Source organism: Balaenoptera ricei, chromosome 9 (assembly GCF_028023285.1).
Source record: "Balaenoptera ricei isolate mBalRic1 chromosome 9, mBalRic1.hap2, whole genome shotgun sequence".
NCBI classification, from domain to species: Eukaryota; Metazoa; Chordata; class Mammalia; order Artiodactyla; family Balaenopteridae; genus Balaenoptera; species Balaenoptera ricei.
In genome coordinates, this window is record NC_082647.1 from 18,337,254 (window position 1) to 18,362,134 (window position 24,881).

Consider the following 24,881-nt stretch of genomic DNA (forward strand, 5'->3'; position numbering starts at 1 on the left):
TCTGCTTTCACCACTTCCATTCAACATAGTATTGGAAGTTCAAGCCCTAGCAATTAAGCAAGAAGAAGAAATAAAAGGCATCCAAATTGGAAAGGAAGAAGTAAAATGATCTCTGTTTGCAGATGATATATTTAAAAACCCTAGAGTCCACAAAAAACCTGTTTGAACTGATACATTAATTCAGCAAAGTATCAGGATACAAACTCAACACACAAAAACAGTTGCATTTCTATAAACAAATAATGAAAGATAAGAAAGGAAATTACAAAAACAATTCCATGTACAAGAGCATCAAAAAGAATAGAATAGTTAGGAATTAACTTAACCAAGGAGGTGAAAGAATTGTATAACGGAAACTACAAAACATTGCTGAAAGAAATTAAGACATAAATAAATATAAACACATCCCTTGTTCATGGATTATAAGACTTATTAATATTATTAAAATGCCAATACTGCCCAAAGCAGTCTATGGATTCAATGCAATCCCTAGCAAAATCCCAATGATATTTTTTGCAGAAATAGAAATATTCATTCTAAAATTTATACGGAATCTCAAGGAACTCTGAATGCCAAAATAATCTTGAAAAGGGAGAAGGAAATTAAAGGGTTCACACTTCCTGATTTCAAAACTTACTACATTTCTACAGTAATCAAGACAATGTGGTACTGGTATGAAGACAGACATATAGACTAATGGACTAGAATAGAGAGCCCATGAATAAATCTTTGCATATATGGTCAAGTGATTTTTGACAAGGGTGCTAAACTATTCAACAGGGAAAGAACAGTCTTTCACCAAATGGTGCTGGGAAAACTGGATATCGATTCGCAAAAGAATGAAGTTGGACCCTTACCTAGCACCTTATACAAAAATTAACTCAAAATTGATCAAGGGCCTAAATGTAATACTTAAAACAATAAAAATCTTAGAAGAAAACATAGAGCAAAAGCTTTATGACATTGGATTTGTCAGTGATATCTTGGATATGACACTAAAGGCACAGGTTAAAAAAGAAAAAAAAAGACAAACTGAACTTAATGAACATTTAAAAAATTTTGTGCATCACAGACACTATTCACAGAGTAAAAAGGCAAAATACAGAATGGGAGAAATATTTGCAAATCACATACCTGATAAGGGATTAATGTCCAGAATATATAAAGAACTCCTAAAACTCAACAACAACAACAAAAAATAAACAAACCAATTCAGAAATGGGCAAAGGACTTGAATAGACATTTCTCCAAAGAAAATAAATGAATGGCCAATAGGCATATAAATAGATGCTCAATATCACTAATCATTAGGGAAATGCAAATCAAAGCCACAGTGAGATATCATCTCACACCTGTTAGAATGGCCACTATTTAAAAAAAAAACTAACAAGTGCTGTCAAGCATGTAGAAAAATCAGAGCCTGTGTGCACTGTTGGTGGGAATGTAAAATGGTATAGCTGCTGTGAAAAACAGTATGGAGGTTCCTCAAAAAATTAAAAGTAGAATTACCATATGATCCAGCAATTTCATTTTGGGGTATATACCCAAGAGAATGAAAAGCAATGTCTTGAAGAGACATCTGTACAATCATGTACATAGCAGCATTATTCACAATAGCTAAAATGTGGAAGCAACCCTGGTGTCCACTGATGGAAGAATGGATTAGCAAAATGTGGTATAACCATACAATAGAATATTATTCAGCCTCATAAAGGAAAGAAATTCTGAAATATGCTACAGCATGGATGAACCTTGAGGACATTATGCTAGATGAAATAAACCAATCACAAAAAGACAAATACTGTATGATTCTACTTATATAAGGTACTTAGTGTAGTCAAAATCATGAAGAAAGAAAAGTATACAGTGGTTTCCAAGGGCTGGGGGAGCAGAGAATGGGGAGTTATTAATGGGTATAGAGTTTCAGTTTTTGAAGATGACAAGAGTTATGGGATGGTGGTGATGGTTGTACAGCAATGTGAATGTACTTAATATCACTGAAGTGTACACTTAAAAATGGCTAAGATGGTAAAAAAAAAAAAATGGCTAAGATGGTAAATGTTATGTGTATTTTTACTACAATAAAAGAATCAAACTCTATATTTTTGAGGGGGCTACTGGAAAAGAGGGTATCTACCAGACTTACAGTTGTGAGAATGTGAGGCTGGAATTCCATTTCGCCAGCAAGAGAGGAGAGTCTGAGAATGGAACCAACCCAGAAGAGGCAGAAATGACATTAAAATGGGGAAAAAACTTTGAATCCTAGTGATATCCTTTGAGCCCCTTATTTAAGCCATGGCTAAAGCCAGTCTTGTCCCTAGACTTTTTCCCTTACTAAGCCAACCAATTCCCCTTTTAGCTAAGCCATTTTTTTTGAAGAGTGTTTTGTTCCTTGCAGTGGATGGAGTCCTGATACATACCTTCAGAACATGATTTAGTAGGAAGAGAAGAAAATAGTCCCCATGTCAGTAAGTGGAAGCTCCATCTTCAGTTGCTCAGGCCTGGAATTCTGGAGACCTCTAGCTCTCCTTTTTATTGTTCAAACTCACACCCAAGCCATCAGCAAATTCTCTAGACTCTGTCAGATATATCTAAAATCTGATCACTTCTTATCCTCTCTACAGCTACCACCTTGGTCCAGCCACCACTTTTTCTTGCCTGGATAACTGCAGTAGCCCCTTAAATGGTCTCCCCTTGTGGTTCATCATTCTACTCTCAAAACAACAGCCAAAGTGACCTTGCTGACACTTAAAGCACATCATGTCACTCCTCTGACTAAAACTCTCCAAACTCACTTAGAGTAAAAAGTGAAGTCCTAAGCCAGGTTTTACATGATTTGTCCCCCTCAACTTCCAACACCTATCTCACTTTATCTCTTACCACTGTTCTCCTTTTTCAGTCTTCTCTACCCTAATTAGCCTCCTTGGTCTTCCTAGAAGATGACAGACATGCTCCTTTCTCATGGCCTTTGCACTTCTAGTACCTGCCCCGGGAATAGATCCCCCTGGATTGTTCCCAAATTTTTACCCTTCCTATTCCATTGATGTTAGATTTGGATATATGACTTGATTTAGCCAGTGGAATGAGAAACAGGGACTTTAAACATACTTTCATGGTTTGGCGTGCCCTCCTGAACTCTTGTGATTTGCCATGAGCAGAACGTACCCTAACTGGCTGCTGGTCTTGGGGTGGGGGGAGGAAGAAATGTAGAATAGATCTGAAACAACCCACAGTCTGGATATAAGTTCAACTGATCCCCTATTAGCCCAGTAGAGCCATAGATGATCCATGAACAGGAAAATAGGTATTTGCTATTATAAGCTACTGAGATTCTGAGAATTTTGTTTTAATGAATAAAACATGAATAGTGTTGAAACTGATACCTAGAAATAGAATGCTGTCCTAATAAAAACCTAAATTATGTGGCAATCATTGGCTTTGTGACTGAATAACAACAGGTGGCTATAGGAATCTAGAACAATAGTGACACAAATTATGTAGAGGTGATACATCTAGTAAAACTATCTTCTGTGACAGTGTGAAAGACAGAAAATGTACCTAACAGAACTGAGTCATTGGGCAAAGAGATTTTGAGGCAGAAAGTTTAGACTATGAGTTGGTTGTTGCTAGCTTTATTTGATAAGGTGTGCTACAAGAAAAAAATCAGCTCAAAAAATGTGGATAAAAAAACTGAATTGAGAGGGAAAACAGAGAGCCCCAAATTCTAGAATTTGTAGGTTGGCTTCAACATAGCCTTGAGGCAAAGGTCAAATCAAAGTAATGGCTTTTACGTCTGTGGTAGACAATCTCTAAGATGACCTCTGATGATTCCCATCTTTTAGTATTCATACCCTTCTGTAATCCTAGGTCACTGGGCTAAACATAGTGACTTACTTCTACTGAATGGTATATGGCAAAAGTAATGGGATTCTGCTTCTGAGATTAGGCTACCTTCACTGCAGTCTTTTCAGAGACCTTAGATAAAGGAACCCAGATAAGCCACTCCTGGATTCCTGACCCACAGGAACTATGTGATAATAAATGTTTGTTGTTTAAAGCTGCTAAGACTTGGGGTAATTAGTTACTCAGCAATAGAAAATGAATACAACATCTGTCTTGGTCCATTCACCTGCTATAACAAAATACCTCTGACTGTGTGGCTAATAAATAAGGGACATTTATTTCTCATAGATCTGGAGGCTGGAAGGTTGAGATGAGAGTGCCAGTATGGTCAGATGAGAGCTTTCTTTTGGGTTGTGGACTGCTTGTTGTATCCTCACAAGGCAGAAGGGGCTAGGGGTCTCTCTGGAGCCTCTTTTATAAGGCACTAATCCCATTCAGAGGGCTCTGCCCTCATGACATAATCACCTCCCAAAGGCCCCACCTTCTTGTACCATAATATGGGGCATTATAATTTCAACATATGACTTTTGGGGGACAGAAATATCTAGACCATAGCATTCCACCCCTAATCCCCTCAGATTCATGTCATTCTCACATGCAAAATTCATTCATCCCATCCCAACAACCCCTAATGTCTTAACTAATTCCAGCATCAACTCTAAACTCCAAAGTCTTATCTCAATAACATCTAAATCAGATATGGATGAGACTCAAAATATGATTCATCCTGAGGTAAATTTCCTGTCCAGTTGTGAACACATGAAACCAATCAAGTTACATGCTTCCAAAATACAACTGTGGGACAGGCATAGGATAAGACATTCCCATTGCAAAAGGGAGAAAAAGGAAAGAAGGATGGGGAGATGTGTCCCAAGCAAGCTCAAAACCTAGTAAAGCAGATTCAATTAGATCTTAATGGTCATGAATAATCCTCTTGCCCCAATGCTCTGCCTTCTGGACCCACTGGGGTGGCAGTAGCACGCCAACAGCTTGGCAGGGCGCTACTCATGCCTGGCTCTCTGTCTGGACTCTGCCCACACCACAGTGCACAGCTCCAGGCGGCTCACCTCCATGGCCTCTATTGGAAGCCGTCTGCCCTGTTAAAACCTAGGTGTTAATGGCCCTGATGATCTCTTAGTCACCTTCAGGGCTTTTTAAAATTTGTCTTCATGACACAAACAGATGGAAAGATATACTGTGTTCTTAGATTAGAAGAAGAATTAATATTGTTAAAATGACCACACTACCCAAGGCAATCTACAGATTCAATGCAATCCCTGTCAAAATACCAATGGCATTTTTCACAGAACTAGAACAAATATTTTAAAAATTTGTATGGAAACATGAAAAACCCAATAGCCAAAACAATCTTGAGAAAGAAAAACAGAGCTGGAGGAATAACACTCTCTGACTTCAGACTATACTACAAAGCCACAGTAATCAAAACAGTATGGTACTAGCACAAAAATAAACACATACATCAATGGAACAGAATAGAGAGCCCAGAAATAAACCCACACACTTAATGCTCAATTAATCTACGACAAAGGAGGCAAGAATATACAATGGAGAAAAGAATCTCTTCACCAAGTGGGGGTGGGAAAACTGGACAGCTACATGTAAAAGAATGAAATTAGAACATTCACTAATACCATATACAAAGATAAAGTCAAAATGGATTAGAGACCTAAATGTAAGACTGGAAACCATAAAACTCCTAGAGGAAAACATCGGCAGAACACTCTGACATGAATTGTAGCAGTATTTTTTGGATCTATCTCTTAAAGCAAAGGAAATAAAAGCAAAAATAAACAAATGGGACCTATTTAAACTTAAAATCTTTGGCACAGCAAAGGAAACCATAAACAAAACAAAAAGCCTACTGAAATGGGAGAAAATGGGAGAAAATATTTGCAAATGATATGATTGATAAAGGGTTAACATCCAACATATATAAACCGCTCATATGACTCAACATCAAAAAAACAAACAACCCGGGACTTCCCTGGTGGCCCAGTGGTTAAGACTCCACACTTCTACCACAGGGGGCATGGGTTCAATCCCTGGTCAGGGAACTAAGATCTCACATGCCACACAACCAAAAAAGAAAGAAAGAAAGAAAAAGAACAAACAAGCAAACAGAAATCCAAACAACCCAATTAAAAAATGGGCAGAAGAACTGAATAGACATTTTTCCAAAGAAAAAATGCAGATGGCCAACAGGTACATGAAAAGATGCTCAACACTGCTAATCATTAGGAAAATGCAAATCAAAACCACAATGAGATATCACCTCACACCTGTCAGAATGGCTATCATCAAAAAGAACACGAATAACAAATGATGGCGAGAATGTGGAGAAAAGGGAACCCTCATACACTATTGGTGAGAATGTAAATTAGTGGATCCACTATGGAAAACAGTATGGAGGTTTCTCAAAAATAGAACTACCATATGACCCAGCAATTCCACTCCTGGGTGTATATCTGAAAAAAACAAGACCCCTCATTTGAAAAGATACATCCATCCCAATGTTCACAGCAGCATTATTTACAATTGCCAAGATATGGAAGCAACCTAAGGAAGCGTCCATTAACAGATGAATGGATAAAGATGACGTGTATGTATGTGTGTGTGTGTGTGTGTGTGTGTGTGTGTGTGTGTATATATATATATATATATATATATACATATACATATATATATATATATATATATATATATATACACACACACATATATATACACACACACACACACACAATGGAATACTACTCAGCCAAAAAAAAAAGAATGAAATTTTGCCATTTGCAGCAACATGGATGGACTTGAAGGGTATTATGATAAGTGAAATAAGTCAGAAAGAGAAAAACAAATACTGAATGATATCACTTATATGTGAAATCTAAAAAATACAACCAACTAGTGAATATAACAAAAAAGAAGCAGACTCACAGATATAGAGAACAAACTAGTGGTTACCAGTGGGAAGAGGGAAGGGGGGGAGGGGCAATACAGGGGTGGGGAATTAAGGGGTACAAACTATTATGTATAAAATAAGCTACAAGGATAATTGTACAACATGGGGAATCAGCCAATATTTTATAATAACTATAAATGGAGTGTAACATTTAAAAATTGTGGCTCTCCCCTTCAGTTCAAACTGGTAGTTTTCCTGCTGGGGTGGCTGATTAGTTCCATGGTTCATACCCACATTCATCTCCTTATCAAATGGTTGGTCCTCCACACACTTACTGTTCTATTCTGAACACACATTCTCATTCTTTGGATTATGGATGGGCTGAGAATTTTCCAGACTTCAATGTTCTGGGTCCTTTTTGCTTAACAATTCCTTCTTCAGTTCATTTATGTCTTCTTGCATTTAACTGTATGCAGTCAGGAGGAACCAAGCCACTCCTTCAACACTTTGCTTAGATATCTACTCAGCTAAATATACAATTTTGTCACTCACAAGTTCTACCTTGCACAAAACACTAGAACACAAACACAATTCAGCCAAGTTCTTTACCATTTTATAGCAAGGGCTGCATTTTGTCCATTGTCCAGTAACGTGTTCTTCGTTTCTGAGACCTTATCTGTACATGATTACTTATGTATTGTCTAAAAAGATGGAAACTTACTCTCCTGCTCTCTTCCTTTCTTTCTGAGCTCTCTCCACAATCACCTGCAGACGTCCTTTCATGGCAATATCAGCATTTTCTAACATGTACCAATAGAGTACTGTCTTAGCTTGTCTTAGTCACCTCCTAACACCATCACATTGGAGGTCAGGGTTGGGGCGGGGGCACAAACATTCAGTACTAATACCACCTAAAGTCCCTAATCCTCCTGCTCTTATCTCCTCCTCGGGCACTTCTGATCATCTAACACATCATATATTTTACTTACCAACTAGAATATAAGTTACAGAGGGAGGGATTTTTGTCTTGTTTTGTTCACTGCTCTATTCCCAAGCACATAGTTGGAGCTCAGTACGTAGTTGTTAAGTAAATAAATGAATGAATGAATGAATATAGGACTAGAAGTCAGGTGATGTATGTTAGGCTACCAACTCTCATTAACAAGAGGTGTGGCTTTTGAAACGTAATTTAATCTCTCTGGATCTTAACTGTTCTCATCAATAAGCAAGAGTATTAAAAAACCCTAAGGTTAGGGCGTCCCTGGTAGTGCAGTCGTTGAGAGTCTGCCTGCTAATGCAGGGGACACGGGTTCGAGCCCTGGTCTGGGAGGATCCCGCATACCGCAGAGCAACTGGGCCCGTGAGCCACAACTGCTGAGCCTGTGCGTCTGGAGCCTGTGCTCCGCAACAAGAGAGGCCGCGATAGTGAGAGGCCCGCGCACCGCGATGAAGAGTGGCCCCCGCTAGCCGCAGCTAGAGGAAGCCCTCACACAGAAACGAAGACCCAACACAGCCAAAAAAATAAATAAATAATAATTAAAGGTGCTAATAATTAAAAAACAAAAACAAAAAACCCTAAGGTTAGAAAATTCTATGATTTAAGAATATGGTACATAGTAAGAAAATAACAATTATGATATACAATAATTATACAACTGCAAACTTTTTTTTTGCCTGATTGTTAGTCATAATAAGAAGGGTACCTATTTGGCATATCCATATCATAGGCAGAAATTTCATTCGTACTTGAGAAGATCAGTCTGAGAGTCATTGGATTCTGAACTGTCAGAGCCATGGCTACTACAAAAAATAATAAATTACTTCAATTTACAGAATGTTTTGGTGGTATTTTAAGATTTCAACTGTTTTACTTTATTATCTTATTGGAATGGTAGAAATAGTTCTAATTATAAGAAGAATGTTTACAAAGGTAGTATAGATGTTTGGTAGTTCTAAGCATTATAAGAGTATTAGAAGAATGATGACTGAAATTGACTGGAACACGTCAAATATAAACAAATCTATGAGTTCAAAATGATACTCTCTATCTGCAAACAATACAGGGGCACTAACTCAAAGTCTGAAAATTTATAAATAAAGCGGAAGAATCAAACATTTGTTCTGCTTTTCCTATAGGAACTGCACTAAAATTAGCACCTTCCTTCTTCCAGTAACATTCCCTTGGCATTAAATTTTGCACTTATTATTCACTAACTTAGATTATTTATATGGTATCTCTATAAGTGTGTCAGTTCTCTGTGGGTAATGACAGCATTAAAAACAATTTGAATATGTCTTTCATATACAGTACATAGTGGGTGCTCAATTAATATCATCTGAATAAATGAATAAATGAAGTCTTGATGAGGTCTGGCTAAAGTAATGTGCATGGGAAAAATTTTCCTCCACCTATAGCCAGGATTTTCAGTACAGACTGAAAATTATATCCTCATATTATTATAAAGAGAATAGTGTAAGTAGAACAGCACAGCAAATTACATTACTACCACCATCTTGACTTACCTAGACTCTAGATCCAATGTAATTTCTTTCAGAGAAGTATCTGAATCATCAAGGACTTTTTCCAAGTTTATGTTTTTCCATTTCTTCTAATTCTTTCAGGCACTGATAATACTAGGGGAAAATGATAGATGAGTTAATTATAAAATAACTATTTCCTAATTAAACTGAATATTTATAGATACCTGGAACATCAAGTACAAGAAACACTGAACACTGTTAGGATATTAAAAGGAACAAACTGCTGTAGGCCCATAGGCAGGTTATGTTATCTGAGAAACTGGAGTCTGATGTATCATCAAATGGACTTTACTTACCTTGGTTCGGTTTGGATCACAGTTGTCCAAGAGAGAATCACAAAAATGATATCCCATCGACTCCAAGTCTTTTGTGTTGAAATGAGTGCCTCTTTTATTACCTAAAACATCAATAAGTTTAGCCACCTTTGAGGGTGACTTAAACATTTTTTCTTAGCAGGTAGGCCTAAGTTGCACAACAAAGTGTAAACAAAACATCTGATACGATTCCATATTCTGTCCTTTGGATTTTCTACACTGGGACAGGTCATTTAACAGCTTATTGCTTTCCCTTGTTCCCCCTCCACCACCTGGACCAAAGGTGACTTAATACAGATTAGTCTATTGCAAAGCAGAAGAAAATTCAGTAAGAAAGTTATGGAATACTTGGTTACCAGTTATAAGCACGCTAGTTATCACTTAGAGAAAAACCTGGGTAAATATTTTAATGTTTTCATCATCATTAATAGTGTTATAACAATTTCAAGGTGCTTTAAAAACTAGCCAGAAGTTACAAGTGTGGGTTTCCAGCACTTTCCTTTGAGTTGATACATTTTCTAATAATGTGACAATTACCTTAATATGGGGCATTCTAAGGATAATGTTAAATGTGACTAAAAGCTTTCTTAAATGGAACTAGGGCACACTTTTTAGTTCAAGGAACCAATTAAAATACAAATTGACAAAAAACAAAAACAAAGCCCAGTCTAAGTTTGCCTTAAAAATGGCAAATCTACTAAAGATATTTCTATCCTGATATTTTACTTATGAGCATTGCTTTTTCTTGAAATCATTAGAGTCATCTGTAGGAACCCCTTCTAAAACAAAAACAAAAGCCCCAAACAAGCAATTAAAGATTAGTTCATGAAAGAACCAATTAGTTCATGAAACAACCAATTAGGTATTCTATGTATGTGCTAAAACTCCCTTTTCTAAACAAAGGAAAATGATGATAGAGATATATAGTGGGAGTCTGTTTATCCTATTTATAGAATTGATTAGATATCAGTATGTATCTAAGTAGGAAGAAAGTGCTCACTATCCAGCTGCCTACACTATTAATCTTACATTAAAAACGTCTCTTTGGTTTAAAGCTCCGACAGTCATGAATGAGGACACTTGATCTTACCCAGAGTGGATCCACAAAAAGTGGCCTCCATGGTAAAGCTGTTCCTGATTCCCATTTTCCACATTACCACTCTTCCTATTCCCTCTTTGCTCTTCTGAATATTAAACTTGCAAGCTGAGAATGAAAACTGAAAAGACACAAATAAAAATGAGACCCATTGCTTTTCTAATCACAATGTCTTTCATAAAAAGTAAGGTTGGAAATGAAAAAGTAGTTTTGCAAAAGCAATAATTCTCTCTAAAGCTTCGGGAGCTTTTATATCCTGACCAATGAAAATAACTCATTTTAAGGATGACATATTTAGATTTCTGAGAATTACAGACTTAAATTCTGAAATAAATTTTATTTTTTATCTATATATAACATATGCATTCAAAACCAGCTGATGAATTCTTGATAGTGTTGACTTTAAAAGGCTATAGGAAGGAGCTTAAACATGTTTAGGAATGAAGATCAGTGTTGTAGATTTTCAGAATCGAATAAAGATGCTTTATCATCACATGAAAGATAATCTGAAAGTCGCCCTGAAGGACTGTTATAACATCAGTATCTACAATGAGTTTTTGTAATTTAATTACAATTTAAAAAATTTACTTTGTGTTCCATTCTGTGAATTTTAACACATGTATAGGTTTGTGTAAACACTACCACAAATCAGGATATAGGACAATTCCATCACCTCTTAAAAACTCCCTTGTGCCATCCCTTTGCAGTCACAAGTATTTCACTTATTTTGGAGCGATGGTGAATGATATTCTTTTAAATTTTGGTTTCCAGTTGTTCACTGTGAGTATATAGAACTGCAGTTGGTTTTTGTGGGTCGACCTTGTATCCTATGACACTGCTAAATTCCCTTATTAGTTCTAGGAGTTTTTGTGGATTGCATGGGTTTTCTTTGAACACAATCACGCCTGCCTTTCCAATCTGTCTGCCTTTTCTTTCTTTTTCTTCCCTTATTGCACTTGTTAGAACCTCCAGTATAAGGCTGAATTAAAGGGGTAAAAGTGGATATCCTTGCCTTGTTCCTGATCTCAGGAGGAAAACAATCAGTCTTTTATCATTAAGTATGGTGGTAGGATATTGGGCATTTTTTTTCATATCTCAAATTACTGGTCATTAAACATTTCACACAGTTGCTTTCTTATGGTCAACTGTATAAACCAATCAGAATAACTAAATAAAAAAGCAGTTTACTGACTAAGATTATCCATTTTGCTGTCTTGCATGGGCAACATGTAGTAAAGGAAAAGTCAAAATATTAAAGGTACTTACTGTATCTGGACAATTTTTGCTCAGCCTAAGTGGAAAGATTCGTTGCTGTTAGTATAGTGCTTTACATCTATCACTATCATCACAGCCATACATGAAGATGTTCTCTTTCTTACTATGGCCATGAAGGTCACAATACAAAATAACCTCTCGTTTCTCCATCAATCTACCAAGAAGAAAAAGAACAAGTTTCTACATTTTACCTCTGCATTTTTCTTCTATGGCTGTAATTATGGATTAACAAGTCTAATATCCAAATAAATAGAATTTCTTATATCCTAGTTTTCAATTTCTTTTCTTACCTCTTATGATTATTAACATATAATTTTTTAAACACCTACAGTAAGTTCCTATTAATTGTATATAAAATATGAATGTTTTAGCCTTCTAGTATAAGGACAAAATTTACCTTACTCCCAAGACTTTCTCCAGGAGGAGATCTCTGCTCATTTGATTGTTTTTTTTTTTGTTGTACACAGAAAACAGCTCACTCTTATCTTTGCCTTTTAGCTCTCACATAGATTCTTTCTGACTGAAGTATCTTCTTTCTTCATCTTTGTAAATGCAAATACTACCCCTTATCCCTCAACACCAACCTCATGTCTCACTTCCTCTCTGACTAGTCAAGCCCACAGACTTTTCTTTTTTTGAACTCCTGTAGCACTTAATGTTGGTACCATTTACTTGGCACTTGCCTAGGTAAGTTTTTATATTTTTGATATTTAATCTTGTTATGGATAGGGAATGCTTCAAAACATCTAAAACAGTGCTATGCACACAAGTACCAAAATATGTGTTAAAAATTGAGTGCCTGATGACTTAGTGCTGAAGCCAATTAATATTTAACCTTTGAGTAATGTGGTGAGTAAATATCATTTTGAGAAAAACAGTACCAAAGTTTGAATTGATTGTTTTTCTGGTAAATTTCTAATAAATAATTTAAAGAAATTATTTCTCAAGAGCACAATTCTTAGCCTGCATAATTTAGGCATTCAATGAATATTAAAGTAATAAAAAGTAAGTCCCCCAAACTGGCTGATGAAAATAACCAGTAGAGAGGCTTTCAAAAGGTGAAAAAGTGGTGGTGTTAAGGTGGTAGGATTACTGGCATTTTTGCCTTTATTTTCATATCATATTTCCAAACTTCATATAGCATTATTATATTACTTAAATAACTGAAATTACATATACTGTTTATTATATCTGGAAGAATAAATACCAAATGTTAACAATTTATAGTAACATGAAATGTATTACTTTTATAACAAAATATTAAATCCTAAAATCAAAATATTCAAAGTGTAGCTTCTATCCAAAACAATACTTCTTTAAACTATAGTGAAATCCCAAGCTGAAGTCTGTTACATGTATTAATTTATTACCCTTTTTCATTTGATGACCAATAAATTCTAACTGATAACATAAAATTGACATAAAGTCACCAAATGATCATTACAAGTTTTTAGGAAAAGGACTAGATTATAAAGTAAGACTATCAAGTTAGCTCCTTAAATGAGATACACTGTACATTTTTAAACCATTTCCCCAGTTTTAATGAACATTTGGTTTCTTATAAGTGAGTCAAAAGAAACCTCTAAGTAATTAAATCCCAAAGAAATGTTACTACTTTTGAAGTCAAACAGCATAATAGGGTCTCTCATCTTACACTAATTTAAATCACTTTAGAAACAGTTGGGATTTTTTTCTTAGCCACAGTTAAGATATTCTAAGTATCTTACACTAAGTATCCTATATTAAAATCTACTCTCTATTATTCTCAAATACTTTAAATATATTTAATCTTAGACATACTTACAGCCTCTCACCTTTCCACACGTATGTGACTGAATTTTATTCCATTTATCTGCCTATGATTAATTAATTGCATTAAAGTAGGTCTCTTTCTTGGAAGTCTTTCTGAAACTTATTGAATAGATTCCTGCCTTAACCTTCTTATGAGGCAATTTAAGAAGAACAAAGACATATAAAATATCTTCCATAGAGACAAGCCAAAGGGCCTTGGCCTGTAATCCATCTTGTGTTGGGCCAGGCACCCTTAATGTCAAAGAGCATTAAGTAGACATTATAAATACTCTAATGGGCATCCCATCAGCTCCCTTTCTATTAAAAAATAAATAAACTTTAAATTTTGGAATAACTTTAGATTTACGCAAAACTGGCAAAATAGTAGAGAGAGTTTCCATATATCTACCCCTCATCCAGTTTCCCCTAATGTTAACATATTACATAACCACGGCACATTGTCAAAAACTAAGGAACCAACGTTGGCACATTACTATTAAACTCCCAACCTTATTTGGATTTCACTAGTTTTCCCAATAATGTCCTTTTTCTGTCCCAGAATCCAATCTAGGATACCACATTGCATTTACTCAGCTCTCTTTTCATTGTGTGCCATCCCCAGGAAAATAAGTAAGTTATGGGTTACTCTTTATGACTTAAATATTTCCCAAATAACTTCAGAGAATCCTGAAGTCCACATTTGTGAGGGGTATAAAACATGAGTTTTTACTCCTTTTTGTGGGGATCTGCACTTCACTCCCCATGTGTCTATAAAGATAAAAGGATTAACATGAAAGCTGAGGCTGAACTAAGATAACTAGAGCCATGCTGGGTGCTCCTGAAGCCTGTCAGCTCCTCTGAGGGACTGGAGGTATCTTTGAGGTCCTCCTCGAAACAGGGCTCTTATGCTTGTACTAGGGGCCCTGATGACAGAGCTGGATGAGGATATAAACACTCTCTATAATAGTACTTATTATTGTAACATTTGAACAATCCTAAATAGTTTACGAAGAGTTATTACATCTGTATCTAATTCATTAACTTTTTTTCTTTCTACATTTGCGGAAACACTGAATACATTTAGAGCGTCCAATGTTCCAGTAATATTGGGCACTTTGTTCTGGGCACTTTAGTAGTAATATTCTCATTTAATCCTCCTGTCTGTGAGGTAAGCATTATTATTCCCACTTTATAGATGAGAAAACTGAGGTTTGGGTTTGTTTTTAAATTGCTCAGGATCACACACTTAGCAAATGATATAGCAGGGATTCCAATCTGATATGTTTTCACTCTAGTCTCCACATTCTTAACCAAAAAAGGTTAAGAGGATTTGGGTGTTCTTTGACTCCAATAAATCTTTCTACTCTAGCAGTGCCTATTCCTGATTGTTATTACTTGAACCTATTAAAGAATTCACCCAGTCATTCAACAAAGCTTTAAATACAATGTGCATTTTACTGTTCTGATTCTTTAGAAAATTTAAAGCTGTTCATTTTTTCCAGGGGCAAATAAGACTATTCATGAAAGTTTAAATAAATATGTAACCTGTCATCAAAAGACTCATCATAGAGCAATGTATGGTCAACATAGTGCCAGAAGGCTCTGTAGATGTAATTAATTTTCACATATAAGGGATTCAAGGGTCCCAAAATAAACATCAGTGCTACCATTAACTTTAGGAAGAAACCAAATTTTAGGATAGGCAAATTTAACTATACATTTTCACTAAGCCATTAAAATGTTCTAGAGTCTATTTCATTATTTAAAAGAAAGCTAGTGAATGTAGTGGCATAATGCCAGAAAGGTACAGAAGCAGACTTGGGAAGAATGAGGGAAAAAACTAAGTAGCTAAACTATCTTAAGAAAACCTAGAGTAAAATGAGTGGGATTGTGGGAGCGAAATTCTTACTACCAAGTTTACTAAATAAGCAGAGGGCAATTTGATGCTTATTTTACCTACAGATCATGTTCTGGCTATACCAAACAGAAGGAAATGATTCTTTCAGGAGAGATGTATAGTTACAGTTTAAATCCCATCCAGCTAAGGAACACCGATAATTTCCCACAATCACACCATCTGGATTCAGCATGGGTACCACCTTGAAGATGAAAGTGTCCCGGAGCAACTGTGCATCACTTGAGTCTCCTAAAATATAATCAAGGAAGCCCTTCATGATCCAAGAGCTGTTGGTTTCTCCTGGATGTACCCCTGCAGTCAAAATCATGGCCTTTCGCTTTCTTGACTCACTGTTCTTCAAGGGGGTAGTAATCGTTAAAACATACACCATGTTCCTAGTAATTGTGTGGCACAAGACACGTATTTTACAAAGCTTTGACTGTACTGGGTCATTATTGATGCTAGAAAGGTATTCTTGCAGGTTTGTGTAAGTGTATGGATAGCAGTGAGCAAAGTAGCAGGTATCTTTATTGTGTGGAAATTGAAATGTCCATGTAAGAAAGAAATAATGGCGCCCATCTTGCCCCTGGTTGTTTCTATAATACTTCATTTGGTCTCCTATTCTCTGCCAGCCAATATTATGAGCATTGGCCTCGTTTTCAGAATAAAACAGTGGGTGCATACCCTGATTATAAAGACTAGCAGGCTTGGTGAAATTGACAATAGTGAATCTGTAGACTATTCCTGCTTGGGTACTAGTGACTTGGAAATAGGACCACTGGGTGTGTTTATTTGTGAACAGGTCAGGGCGCACAGTCAGCTGGTATTCATATTCTACCCTAAGACACAAAAAAAGGAAGGGGAAAAAAAGCACATAAAAATGTAAAAATGACATTCAATTTTAAATTAAATAATAAAAGTAATAATAAATATACAAATAATAAATTACCTATTCACAGAAAGCTTTTTATTTGGGAAACAACATTTATTTAGGCAATGTCCAACAAGCAAGTAATTGCAAAAAATCAGTTTTGAAGTTTTTTCTTTTGTTGGATGCGAAACTGCTTCTATGCTAATTCTAAAGCCTTTTTATTCCTTTGTAATTCGAGAGAGCACATAAAAAAATGGGCATTTGACAAAAATTATATATGTCAACCCAGTTATGTTTCCTATAAAAGAAGTGATTAAAGAGTTCTTAAGTTTTTAAGAATTAAAGTCCCATGTTTCTTTTTTTTACATCAGACATATATTTCTGTTTTATATTAGATTCTAACTCTAGGAATCTGAAATACCTATCACTAAGAAAGGTTAGAAACATATATAAATTACTATGAGCATATGGATTACAAAACTGTAAACTCTTTGAGAGGACAGGAACTGTATTTCATAACTATTTGCATCCCCCATACTTAGTCATTGAAGATATTTAAATCAAGGCAAAATTAATTTCATTAGTATATTACTTATATATCTAACAATTTTACCTGGTTGACTTTTTTTTACCAGGTGCCTCCTATTCTATCAGCATTATGCACTTATTGTGTGTGTATATGTGTTTATGTGTGTAGTTATAAACAGTGAACTAGGAATTGATGAAATGAATGTTGTAAAACCATGAGAGCCATTGAATCTAGGTGACGGGTATATGCCAGTTAATGTAGAACTGTATTATGCTCTGTACTTAAGTGTACGTTTAAAATTTTTCATAAAAAATTTAAAAAAAAAGAATATCCTTGGATTGCAGGCATGTTCCCAAGCACGTTTTACAGAACACTTATCTGAAGAACTACTCCATTAAAAAGTTTGAGAAGCAGTGTGTGTGTGTGTGTGTGTGTGTGTGTGTGTATGTGTGTGTGACAATTCATATTGGCATACTGAAAATGTACATTACAGAAACCTGTTTAACTTTAATTCATAGTTCTCAAAATTGTTTGAATCCAGAACCTTCCATACCTACCCCCTTACAATAATCTCTAAGTAGCATCTATACTTCAAGGAATTATAGTTCAGTAAAGGATACTAAAACTAATGTATCTAATACAGGAAATAATAAATAGTTGACAGTATAGCTCCTCAAATAAAAATAATTAAAACCTACACTTTGACTACCTTCTGTAGATTACCACTCTCAAACCTTGCTTCAAACATCAAAGTATCATCACAGTTATTCACAGGCTGCTTCAAGGGTGTTCGGTTGCCCCCAACTTGGGAATACACAAAACAAGGCTCTTTGTAGGCTGTTGAGAAACCATAAAGATATCAAGCCATAGCGAAAGTATATAGGCTATTCTGCATAGAGTTTGGAACTACAGTATAACTGAAGTGTCACTAAGGATTATAAATTTTAACATAATTTGACACTAGCATATAGGTTTATGTTGAAATAAGAAAGTCTAAGTATTTAAACTAGAAAAGCAATGCCTGAAATAAATTCATATGTTTCTCACAGTAAAAATACTTACTCTACTTCTGGTTATAATGAAGTAATTGGTTCTGAAGTCATCTTTTCACTGTAAATGACGATAAAACTGGACAAAAAATATGAATTAACTGTTTTCATGCATTTGGACAACACAAAGACCAGAATTACATATGGTTCTTGAAAGAAGGTAAATACATGAAATAAGCCCATGTTTAATTCTTGTTTTCTTCCTGGGGGTACTTTTTACCTCTTAGGAAGATGGCACTTAAGGATAGCATAACAGTCATGTTGAGCTGAGGAGGCGAGATTGTTGCCTGGGGCTGCTGAAATTGGTACCCTGGGTACCAGAGAGAAGAACGCGACGTAGAGGGAGGGCTTCAATAGTCTACATGGTGGTTCCCCAGTCCTTGGCTGAAGGCTTGGCTCTACAAGCACAGGATAAGACTAAGGAAGATAAGACAGAGTGCTACTGTGGGACTGAGATACCAGAGGATAAACATTCTAGGATATATTGAAATTCCAACCTATCCAGAATACAAAGACTTCACTGAGCACCTCAGGCATTCAATCGTGACTCTAGAAAGGTTGTATATTAGGCATAAGAACCACATTCAGGAGTGAGGGCCACGACCTAGGACTAAGGACAAAATGAAAACAGACGTGTTTTTATAAAAAAAATAAACCAATCCCAAAGGAAGCAAAATGATTTGCCAGCAATTTAGCTGCCTACCAGAAAAAAATTCAACGTACTTTTTAAAAACATAATACAAACTCCTACAACATATCTTTCACAATTTCCCACATATGATAAAAAAAAATTATGAAGCACACAGAGAAGAAGGAAATGTGATCCAATAAATATTTAACAGACCCCAAGATAACTCAGATGGTACGATTAACAGAGAAGGACTTTGAATATATGTTAAAATACTTAAAGGAAAAGATAGAGATAGTGAATAAACAGATCAAGTAATCTAAAAAAAAAAAAGAAACTATAAAAAGAATGAAATGAAAATTCTAGAAATAAAAAGTACAATAATGGAAATGAAAGATTTACCAGATGGGCTTAAGAGAAACTGAATATTGCAAAGGAAAGACTCAGTGAACTTAAAAACAAATGAATACAATTATCCAAACCCAAGGCCAGAGGAGAAAAAAAGAACAAAGACCCAGTGACATGTGGGAGATAGCCAGAAATCTACCATATGGAATTGGAGTTGGAATTCCAAAGACAGAAGAGGAAGAATATTATGGAGAAAATATGTGAAGAAATAATGACTGAAAATTTCTCAAATTTGGAAAAAAAAGAACCCTATTAAATTATGGATCCAAGAGGTTCAGCAAACCCCAAGCAGGATAAATATAAAGATAACCAAATCTAGGCAGGTCACAGTCAAATTGCTGCAAACAGCCAAACAGAAAAAGACACATCACATATAAGGAACAATGATATAAATTATGGCTGACTTTTTACTAAAGAGAACAGATGTCATGAGACAATGGAACAATATCTTTAAAGAAAGAAAAATATTTAAAAGAAAAAAATGTGCACCCAGAATACTATATACTCAGTTGTTTGGGGACTTCCTTCTCCTACAGCTACAGGTTTGGAAACCACTCTGTTCTCTTACCCCTTCAGGCCTAGGAGAAATAATGGTTCTGCTCTATTGACAATTCTATGTTGCTTCACCATCCCTTATTAGTCTCCCTTAATTCTGTCCACTCTTTTGTAAGTTATCCTTTCATTAAAGTTTCTTAAATTACTCTATGTTTGCCATCCACTTCCTGACAAGATCTTGACCAACTCACCTCAACTACTTAGATCTCATTTATGTGTGAAAGTTATGAGGTACATTAGCTGTGTAAATATTTGAAATCAAATATAAAAAATCAGAGGTGCTTTTCTCACCCCAGTTGCTTAAAAATGCATGAGTATATGATTTCTGTAATTGCTTACTGTATAAGAAGGAATCCCCGTGAATTTCTCTGTTTTGCCAGCTCTTTAAATAAAATACATTTGCTTCCTGGAAGTCATCTTTAATATATAGTCTAAGATATTGGGTTGGCCAAAAAGTTCATTCTGGTTTTTCCATAAGATGTGACGGTGAAACTGTACAGGAGTCCCATACTTCCTTACGTTGGTGCTTCAGGGGCAGCACAGTTTAGAATATAGGTTGAGACTTCTATGTTTATTAGCATACTCTCTCATGAAGCAGAGATTCTGCATTACCAGAGCTCTCAAGGTGCAATTATTAATCCTGAGTGTTAAGAACACTTTCCTGCGATGTAATCTTAGATGTTATTTGCAATGTGGGATATTTTCCTCTTTTCAAGAATGCAGTCCCAAGAAATGCATCAAACTGGCATAATATGAAAATAAACCATCTGAAAGACTGCATGAACGTGACCTATAGATGGAAAGGGAATGATAGTTGCAGAGCACTCCACTGGATTTATCTTTGAAAACTGATGCAAAGCTTAATTCCATCTCAATAAGACTCTTCATTCTCATGGTCAACATGATGCTTTATCTTAAAGCAAGTTTGCATAAGCTGCAATATGCACCTTCAAGAACATAATTAGCACTGAATCAACATTTGGATTAATATGTAACCAGACATGTCTGTGGAGTCAGGGACTTCCTGGTAATTTGCAATTTCCACTATAAACAGCAGAACAAATATAACTAAGAGATTAGCCCAGGTACCACGTTATTTTTTATAGCAACATGTCTCATTATGTACCCACCATCTTCAGCTAGGTGAACCACAGGATCTTCCTTGGAGCTTGGATAAAGGGTTTCTATATCCAGGCCTGTTGGGATGTACATTCGCTCAGTATTAGAAGGGGTCCAATCTGGAGAAAAAGAGAAAACAGAGGGACCTTCAAGATGGCGGAGGAGTAAGACATGGAGATCACCTTCCTCCCCACAAATAAATCTACATGTGGAACAACTCCTACAGAACACCTACTGAACGCTGGCAGAAGACCTCAGACCTCCCAAAAGGCAAGAAACTCCCCACGTACCTGGGTAGGGCAAAGAAAAAAGAAAAAACAGAGACAAAAGAATACGGATGGGACCTGCACCAGTGGGAGGGAGCTGTGAAGGAGGAAAGGTTTCCACACACTAAGAAGCCCCTTCACTGGCGGAGACAGGGGGTGGCGTGGGGGGAAGCTTCAGAGCCACGGAGGAGAGCGCAGCAACAGGGTGCGGAGGGCAAAGTGGAGAGATTCCCGCACAGAGGATCGGTGCCGACCAGCACTCACCAGCCCGAGAGGCTTGTCTGCTCACCCGCCAGGGCGGGTGGGGGCTTGGAGCTGAGGCTCCAGCTTTGGAGGTCAGACCCCAGGGAGAGGACTGGGGTTGGCTGCATGAACACAGCCTGAAGGGGGCTAGTGCGCCACAGCTAGATGGGAGGGAGTCCGGGAAAAACTCTGGACCTGCCTAAGAGGCAAGAGACCCTTGTTTCGGGGTGCACGAGGAGAGGGGATCCAGAGCACTGCCTAAACGAGCTCCAGAGACGGGTGTGAGCCACGGCTATCAGCGTGGACCCCAGAGACGGACATGAGACACTAAGGCTGCTGCTGCCGCCACCAAGAAGCCTGTGTGCAAGCACAGGTCACTCTCCACACCTCCCCTATGGGGAGCCTGTGCAGCCTGCCACTGCCAGGGTCCCGTGATCCAGGGACAACTTCCCCAGGAGAACACACGGCGCACCTCAGGCTCTTAAAACGTCATGTTGGCCTCTGCCACCGCAGGCTCGCCCCGTATTCCATACCCTCCCTGCCCCCTGGCCTGAGTGAGCCAGAGGCCCCTAATCAGCTGCTACTTAAACCCTGTCCTGTCTGAGTGGGAACAGACGCCCTCAGGCCACCTACACGCAGAGGTGGATCCAAATCCAAAGCTGAACCCCAGGAGCTGTGCGAACAAAGAAGAGAAAGGGAAATTTCTCCCAGCAGCCTCAGGAGCAGCGGATTAAATCTCCACAATCAATTTGATGTAACCTGCATCTGTGGAGTACCTGAATAGACAACGAATCATCCCAAATTGAGGAGGTGGACTTTGGGAGCAACGATATATATATTTTTTCCCTTTTTCTCTTTTTGTGAGTGTGTATGTGTATGCTTCTGTGTGTGATGTTGTCTGTATAGCTGTGCTTTTACCATTTGTTCTAGGGTTCTGTCTGTCCATTTTCTTTTTTTTAGTACAGTTTTTAGCACTTGTTATCATTGGTGGATTTGTGTTTTGGTTTGGTTGCTCTCTTCTTTCTTTCTTATTACTTAACAGAAATTTTTTTTCATAATAATTTTTTATTTTTTATTTTAATAACTATTTTATTTTATTTCATTTTTTATCTTCTTCTTTCTTTCTTTTCTCCCTTTTATTCTGAGCTGTGTGGATGACAGGCTCTCAGTGCTCCAGCCAGGTGTCAGGGCTGTACCTCTGAGGTGGGAGAGCCAAGTTCAGGACACTGGTCCACAAGAGACCTCCCAGCTCCACATAATATCAAACAGCGAAAATCTCCCAGAGAACTCCATCTCAACACCAAGACCCAGCTCCAGTCAATGACCAGCAAGCTACAGTGCTGGACACCCTATACCAAACAACTAGCAAGACAGGAACACAACCCCATCCATTAGCAGAGAGGCTGCCTAAAATCATAATAAGGCCACAGACACCCCAAAACACACCACCAGACGTGGACCTGCCCACCAGAAAGACAATATCCAGCCTCATCCACCAGAACACAGGCACTAGTCCCGTCCACCAGGAAGCCTACACAACCCACTGAACCAACCTTACCCACTGGGGGCAGAATCAAAAACAACGGGAAATACGAACCTGCAGCCTGCGAAAAGGAGACCCCAAACACAGTAACTTAAGCAAAATGAGAAGACAGAGAAACATACAGCAGATGAAGGAGCAATGTAAAAACCCACCAGACCAAAAAATGAAGAGGAAATAGGCAGTCTACCTGAAAAAGAATTCAGAATAATGATAGTAAATAAGATCCAAAATCTTGGAAATAGAATGGAGAAAATAAAAGTTTAACAAGGACCTAAAAGAACTAAAGAGCAAACAAATGATGAACAACACTATAAATGAAATTTAAAATTCTCTAGAAGGAATCAATAGCAGAATAACTGAGGCAGAAGAATGGATAAGTGACCTGGAAGATAAAATAGTGGAAATAACTACCGCAGAACAAAACAAAGAAAAAAGAATGAAAAGAATTGAGGACAGTCTCAGAGACCTCTGGGACAACATTAAACACACCAACATTTAAATTATAGGGGTCCCAGAAGAAGAAGAGAAAAAAAGGGGCTCAAAAAATATTTGAAGAGATTATAGTTGAAAACTTCCCTAATATGGGGAAGGAAATAGTCAATCAAATCCAGGAAGTGCAGAGAGTCCCATAGAGGATAAATCCAAGGAGAAACATGCCAAGACCCATATTAATCAAACTATCAAAAACTAAATATAAAGAAAAAATATTAAAAGCAGCAAGCGAAAAGCAAGAAATAACATACAAGGGAATCCCCATAAGGTTAACAACTGATCTTTCAGCAGACACTCTGCAAGCCAGAAGGGAGTGGCAGGACATATTTAAAGTGATGAAAGGGAAAAACCTACAACCAAGATTACTCTACCCAGCAAGGATCTCATCCAGATTCAACGGAGAAATTAAAACCTTTACAGACAAGCAAAAGCTAAGAGAGTTCAGCACCACCAAACCAGCTTTACAACAAATGCTAAAGGAACTTCCCTAGGCAGGAAACACAAGAGAAGGAAAAGACCTACAATAACAAACCCAAAACAATTAAGAAAATGGTAATAGGAATATTATTATCGATAATTACCTTAAATGCAAATGGAATAAATGCTCCAACCAAAAGATATAGACTGGCTGAATGGATACAAAAAAAGACCCGTATATATGCTGTCTACAAGAGACCCACCTCAGACCTAGAGACACATACAGATTGAAAGTGAGGGGATGGAAAAAGATATTCCATGCAAATGGAAATCAAAAGAAAGCTGGAGTAGCAATTCTCATATCAAACAAAATAGACTTTAAAATAAAGACTATTACAAGAGACAAAGAAGGACATTACATAATGATCAAGGGATCAAGCCAACAAGAAAATATAACAATTGTAAATATTTATGCACCCCACATAGGAGCACCTCAATACATAAGGGAAATACTACCAGCCATAAAAGGGGAAATCAAGAGTAACACAATCATAGTGGGGGACTTTAACACCCCACTTTCACCAATGGACAGATCATCCAAAATGAAAATAAATAAGGAAACACAAGCTTTAAATGATACATGAAACAAGATGGACTTAATTGATATTTATAGACATTCCATCCAAAAACAACAGAATACACATTCTTTTCAAGTGCTCATGGAACATTCTCCAGGATAGATAATATCTTGGGTCACAAATCAAGCCTTGGTAAATTTAACAAAATTGAAATCGTATCAAATATCTTTTCTGACCACAACACTATAAGACTAGATAACAATTACAGGAAAAAAATCTGTAAAAAATACAAACACATGGAGGCTAAACAATACACTACTTAATAACCAAGAGATCACTGAAGAAATCAAACAGTAAATCAAAAAATACCTAGAAACAAATGACAATGAAAACACGACGACCCAAAACCTATGGGATGCAGCAAAAGCAGTTCTAAGAGGGAAGTT

General features: G+C 36.8%; 2 protein-coding genes across 2 annotated transcripts in view; one reads left to right on the top strand and one right to left on the bottom strand.

Annotated features, from left to right (window-relative positions):
• The window catches only part of CYREN (cell cycle regulator of NHEJ), a 118,046-nt gene that overhangs the window by 77,104 nt on the left and 16,061 nt on the right, over window positions 1-24,881 (top strand). The window lies entirely within an intron of this gene.
• AGBL3 (AGBL carboxypeptidase 3) overlaps window positions 1-24,881 on the bottom strand; it is a 122,409-nt gene that overhangs the window by 49,474 nt on the left and 48,054 nt on the right. The window contains 10 exon segments of the mRNA XM_059933343.1: window position 8,398; window positions 8,570-8,623; window positions 9,347-9,415; window positions 9,417-9,457; window positions 9,661-9,761; window positions 10,769-10,895; window positions 12,041-12,203; window positions 15,797-16,576; window positions 17,836-17,974; window positions 20,908-21,015. Coding sequence (XP_059789326.1) covers window position 8,398; window positions 8,570-8,623; window positions 9,347-9,415; window positions 9,417-9,457; window positions 9,661-9,761; window positions 10,769-10,895; window positions 12,041-12,203; window positions 15,797-16,576; window positions 17,836-17,974; window positions 20,908-21,015 — 1,583 coding nt within the window.